The 6,000-nt window shown below is 36.1% G+C and overlaps 1 protein-coding gene across 12 annotated transcripts in view; it reads right to left on the bottom strand.

Annotated features, from left to right (window-relative positions):
* Positions 1 to 1,161: 1,161 nt before the first annotated feature.
* The window catches only part of EYA4 (EYA transcriptional coactivator and phosphatase 4), a 157,988-nt gene continuing 153,149 nt past the window's right edge, over positions 1,162 to 6,000 (bottom strand). For 11 of the 12 annotated variants that reach the window (XM_040552733.1, XM_040552737.1, XM_040552743.1 and 8 more), the window contains one exon: positions 4,370 to 5,207. In XM_040552733.1, coding sequence (XP_040408667.1) covers positions 5,127 to 5,207 — 81 coding nt within the window. In that variant the 3' untranslated portion in view covers positions 4,370 to 5,126. Of the gene's footprint in view, positions 5,208 to 6,000 lie in introns of all 12 variants that reach the window. The other variant, XM_040552736.1, reaches the window with a different exon arrangement.

Raw genomic sequence — 6,000 nt, 5'->3', positions numbered from 1 at the left:
GTGTATCAGTCTGCTCAGTAGGTGAGTCTTATTTGTGTTTTGTCCACCCTATTTTTGATGTATCTTCCTTCTGGTTCCTCAAATTGGAGTTGAAGGCAAATGTACCACGCATATGTTGCATATTACATTCCACTGTACCCAGTAAACATGAAGAAATTTATTACATATTTTTAATTCACTTGAAAATATGCACAATTTTATAAGGTTTTTATTTGTCAATAAGCATTTTCAGTATTGTGCAATATCCAGATAGCCACAGTCATCTATATAATGTTGCAAATAACACATAAATTTTACCCTGTCTACTGATGGACACTGGGAGAGCATAGACATTAAAATTAAACAAAGGAACAGTTTATCAGAGAAAGCAGTGTCTTTGTTATCACTTGGGAATCTTTACACAGAAAACAGTTGTCTGTGTAACAGAAATGCTTTAATCTAACTCCTGGGAAAAATCTGTTTATGATCTGCCTCTTGTGGTTGAAGCACTGTGGTTACTGAGGATCTGCCACTTGCGATGTTGTTTCTAAGACTGTAACGTCACATCTATGTGTGCTGATAATCTTGCAGCCCTGCTTTTGAAGTGACTGCCTTAAAGCCTGTGCAAGCAGACTGCAGAGGCACTGCATCCTGCAAACCAAGGCCAGCACCTGACATGAAGCACCACTCTCAAAGACACATACAAAGTTTCACGAGGCTCAGCTTTGACTGGAACGGCCACTTGCTCCTCAATAGCTCAATCTGTCTCCCAAACAGCCCGTGCTTTGGAAGTAATTGTCCATAAGAAGGATATTAGCATAGCACTAGTAAGTGAATTGGTAAGTGAATTTAAATTAATGTGTTATGTGTCTAGGCTTTCAAATTGGTTCTGTATTTTGACCATCACAAAGAAACGCATTGTCTCTCAGGCTGCAATCTGGAACAAAACATCTACTCGTTTTGGTAAGGAAACTTCTGTTCCCCACAAAGGCTGCACCTTGCAAACAGCACACAGAGAAGCCAGTCTTTACCAGACCACAAGGTCACAGGGTTGTTCCTGACATGGATCACTGAGATATCATGGACATACTTAAGAAGAGTTCAAAGTCACACTCAGATCCCATAAGAGGCATCCTGTACTGAGGATTTCATCCACAAACCAAACATATTGCAACATAATATAGTGCAGAAAATGACATTTCCAAGTGTATTTATTGAGAAATAGTAAAGATGTACATAATTTTACAAGCTTTTAATTTTAATTTACATTTTCTTAAATTATGTAGGCCCTAATAAACTATAATCTAATACATGACAGAGACCCTTGGCTTCAATTATATCTCAAAAATGCTGCTTTTGCTGGGATTTGGCTCATGTCACTTCAGCTCCTCTTCAGAGATACTAAATACCACTTTCATTTAAAGTATATGCATGGTATCACTCTTGTAAAGTAGAGATGACTTTTGAACTAAAACCCTGGATCTGGATACACCCTCAGAGCTAAACTCTAGACTTGCTGTTGTGTGCCAACTCCATGTTTCCCATAAAATCTGCAGTTCTGATTGGCCGTGGGACTTCATCTGCTCTGATATTATCTGTGCTTGTATACAGGATTTTGGGTTGGCATCTCTCTTGTTAGTGCTTACACTGGAATATACTCTGCATCTACTGTGGATGTAAACACTGCTGCTTCTAGTGAAATCAGTTCTGGGAGCTAGCTGCCACCTATACCTTTGTTCACTATCTCCATAGGCATCTAAAAAGAAAAATCATTTTTAGCTTTTGCTTCCTCTTTTACTGATATACTGAGCTGCATGGAGTTATATATCTATTACGTTAATACTTTGTGACTGAGATCCCAGTGTGTTTGTATTCTGCAAGCTGACTGTTCAAATGCCTAATGAACGTTCAAGTTCTGTACTGACTGAAAACTGCTAATCAGCAAAAGGCATTATATCCTATACTTCATTTGCACAAAATACTTGCAAACATGACATTGTGCTCAATCTTGGTTATTCAGGAGAGGCTGAATGGAAGGCAGTTTCTGATGAATACGTTGTTGAATTAAAATGCACTCAATGTCAAAATGACCAGCCTTCAGTTTAATCTACTCAGGCCCATCTGGAACAGTCTGACACGACTACAACTCTGCCTTGCTTATTTTCTCCTCTGTATAGTTCACACAGTATATTATTATTATCAGAGTAAGTTCTTTCTACAAGGCAGTCTTGCAAAGCATAGTTTCATTCAAAGATATATATATAACAAATTTTGCATAGGAAGAGAGTATTTGTACTCCGAAATTTTGCTTTAGAATTTTAAGATTATGAAGGTTTTTGAGATAAATCTTTGATTTTCTTGTGCATTTTTGTGGATTTTTCATTTTTATAATTAACTTCTGCTACGCTAAGACACAGAATCCAATTTAAAATCAGAACTTTGTCTTGTTCTGAAAAACTTCCCTCATTTTGCCTCCATCTCCTCTCTGAAAGTCCAGTATATTAATTGAGCCATACCTGCCATGGAGAGTTAAACACAACTCCACTGCAAACCTTTTGTAAGAACTAATGGTTGTTGCTGGTTATTGTTTGTTCTTACTTCTGATTTGGAAAAGAACACTGAAAAGCTGAAAAAAAAATAACTGAGAAATAAAATTGCTTCATGCATTTAAATAACACTATCACTTGTAAGAAAAAAAAAAAAAAGAAAAAAGAAAACAAATATAAGCTACTTCACCATACCAATTATTACTTTTTATTTTATTTTATTTTTTTAAACAAAAACTTTTATGCTGAGATTCTCATGTGATGTTCTGATGCTGGAACTTGAGAGGGGCTTTTTGTTCAACCTTTTTCCTATTCCAGTAGAAACCCATTTTTTCTCACCTGAAAGACTATGAAAAGCTGGTACCACAGGTTTTATGAAAATGTACTTCTAGGCCAAATTTGACTGGGCAAATACTGTATATATATAGAAGGTATTCGTCATTTTTACTTGTTGGACGCACAAATTTATCACCCAAGTAACTGGTGTATAATGATTTCATATGTCGCTAGTCTCATCTGATGGTTTCATACTTTTCAGTGATAACAAATCATTAGTTCATTGTCTGATGACTTGTATATTGAATTCCAAAGCAGCAAACAAATTCCATTTTTATGAAGTTATAAAGGAGTTTTGCATTGGTCTTTTAGTGGCTTTAGGCTTTCACCTACCAAATAACTTTCATGCAATCAACAAAGATGATGCTGGCTTCACAACACATAGATGGAAGAACATCTCAGTGCTGACTACTGTGTTTGTGTAAGCATTCTGGAGTTTGCATTTAACATCTCTTGCACACTCGTAGCACAGGAAACCTTAGGCATCTACATGTACAGTGATATACACCAAAAAGCGGTTTCCTTCTTCTGCAATGAGAGATGAACCACTTGTAGTTTCTTCAGAGTGCTCAAGCTGCATGTAGGATGCTAGGGACCTTGCGTCAAATACAGACCTTGCTCATTTTCCAAAGCTGAAAGGCAGCATGTTCAAAACTTGCAAGGTAATTATCACCATGTGGACCATAATTATTAATAGAACTGAATAAAATTAAGGTAATATATTTCTCAATATTTCTTCATTAAAAATCCCTTCCTTATCCTCTCTTCATATATCTGACATGCTATTGAAATTTCTGGATTCAAAGACTCTTAGGGTTGCTTCTGTGTAATACTCTTGTGTAATCAAAAATAGGTGCAGAAAATCATGTTGACCCAAGACAGAAGACAAATTTATGTGGAACACAATGGAAAAGCCACCAAAATGCTGTTATATTTACCAAATTAGACTGTGCTCCTGAAAGGGTCAATGTCATCATGCCAGCAATTCCAACAGCCTGTGTTGATCCTGAATATGCTAAATGTAGAATAATTTATGCATCTGACTGGTAAGAGATTCTTTGGGATTTTTTTTTTCTTTCTAAAGAACTTGTGTTTTATCCCTCATCTGTGCTTAATACCACATTTTCACCCTCCAGTAATGCCACCAGTGATCTCCGGGTACCTTTTTCTGCTGGGTGGGAATTTGCTCTTTCATACACAGCAGATGTACTCACTGTATGGCTTTCAGTGGACTAAGTAATTCATGAATATGGCTCTTAGCTCTCTCATCGGAGAATCAAGAACTGATATTGAAGGTGTTAAACACTTTTTTTTTTTTTTTTTTTTTTTTTTAGCTTTCAAGGTAGCGGTCCCCAATATCAACCTCCCAACATACTCTTAACTTTCCTCAAACAATCAGTGGAATTATTGAGAATCCAAATAAAAACACAAACTTTATTATTATTTTTTTCTTACTGCAGCAAATACTTAAATGCTTTGGTGCAGCCCTGCTCTTTGATTTCTTTGAATTTCAAATTTGGTCATGTCAAAAATTATCACAAAACCTTTTTTTTTTGTTTATCTACATAGTTTTTAACCAAAATTACATTATAACACACAAACACAGTCTTTTCTTTAAGGCACAACACATCATTATGCACATTCTGTTTGCCAAACTTATAAAAGAGACAATATTATATAACCCTCTCCCTCCCCTTCCCCCCCAAAAAAGAAAGAAAAATTGCATCCACTTCCAAAATCAGCTGCTAATAAAGTCACAGTAAATTATTTTCATCAATAATTTACACAAATTACAGGTCTAGACAGGATTGTCATTATACAGTCTGAGTGCATTCCAATTCAGATTTTCTGGGTTAGGTAGGTTAAAGTCTGGTTCAAACCTCAGTGCTGAGAATATATCCCATTTTGAGGAATGTTGTTGAACACCACCTCGTCGGTTGGAAAACGCGTGTTGGTGCTTTGCCAATTTGAGTCCTTTGTTCACTCCTGTCAGGGCTCATTTGGTGTGTACCAGCAACCTCCACAGTTTTAATTCATTTAAAAATGTTGCATGTATAAGACCATAGAGCTTCCTTACGTAGCACTAATGTTTTAACTCCATTCAGCAATCTGAATTCTTCAATTTGGAATTTTTAATTCCAAATATTTCTTCCCTTCTTAAGACAATTCATATGTGTAAAGCCAGAGGCATTGAATCACACATAAAATTTCAGTGTACTTGAAATATATATATATAAAAAAAGGATCGCCAACTTTAGAACACAGTTACAAATACTCTAGTTCCAGTGCTTGATGGAGAGCCAAGAGGTCCGAATGACTGGATATCCTCCAGAAAGGCATGTTGTGCTGTGTTTGTCAGAGGGGGGAAAAAGGTCAGGAACAATGAATGCTATGACGGAGGGTGGTGTCTGATACACAAGTCTAGTCAGATTACCACCATGGATTTTACACCACTGTGTTTCAGGATTAATTTTTGCCAGTAAGGTACTAACAAAAATCAGGCCAAAATAGATCTGATCTTAATAGTCCAACTGGAGGTAAAATAATTGGACAGTCTTCCTTAATAGTTTCTTTGGAAAGAGCCCATTATTTGGTAAGGGCTATTTGCTATAGTTTTAGCATGGAAACCCATATAAAGGAGCTTTAACAGTTTCTGCTCCACTTGCTATACTTTGCAAGCTCATCTGACGAAGTTATAAGACTTTCATTAAATGAGGGTTCACACACAACACTTTAAAACAGAGCTAAATTACAGTTTTGTCCTTCTAGGAGAAAAAAAAAAACTGGAGAAAATAACACATTTCTGTTTCTAAAAGAAGATAATGTGTTACAGAAAGCATCAGTATAAGAGATATAGTGCAGGTATATGCACTATCTTTTCAGCAATTGATTAGAATAGAATAAAAATCATACTTTCACGTTCTGTTCAGATCTATTTGTAATGGGTATCCGTCCCTCTGAATTCTGTATCTATTCATGCAATATAGCCAACATTAAGAAAAAAGCATGCCAAACTGGAAAGTACACAATCCAACCACCTTTGTTTAGCACAAACTATGAAAGACCCATCACCAGTACTGTACCTATATCAAGGAACCATTTGGAATGAGCATTTCAGATATTTTCATTTTTTTAATTT

The sequence above is a fragment of the Cygnus olor genome, chromosome 3 (assembly GCF_009769625.2).
Source record: "Cygnus olor isolate bCygOlo1 chromosome 3, bCygOlo1.pri.v2, whole genome shotgun sequence".
Classification (NCBI taxonomy): domain Eukaryota; kingdom Metazoa; phylum Chordata; class Aves; order Anseriformes; family Anatidae; genus Cygnus; species Cygnus olor.
The sequence above is the reverse complement of the archived record's forward strand: the minus strand, read 5'-3'. Positions and strand labels throughout refer to the sequence as shown.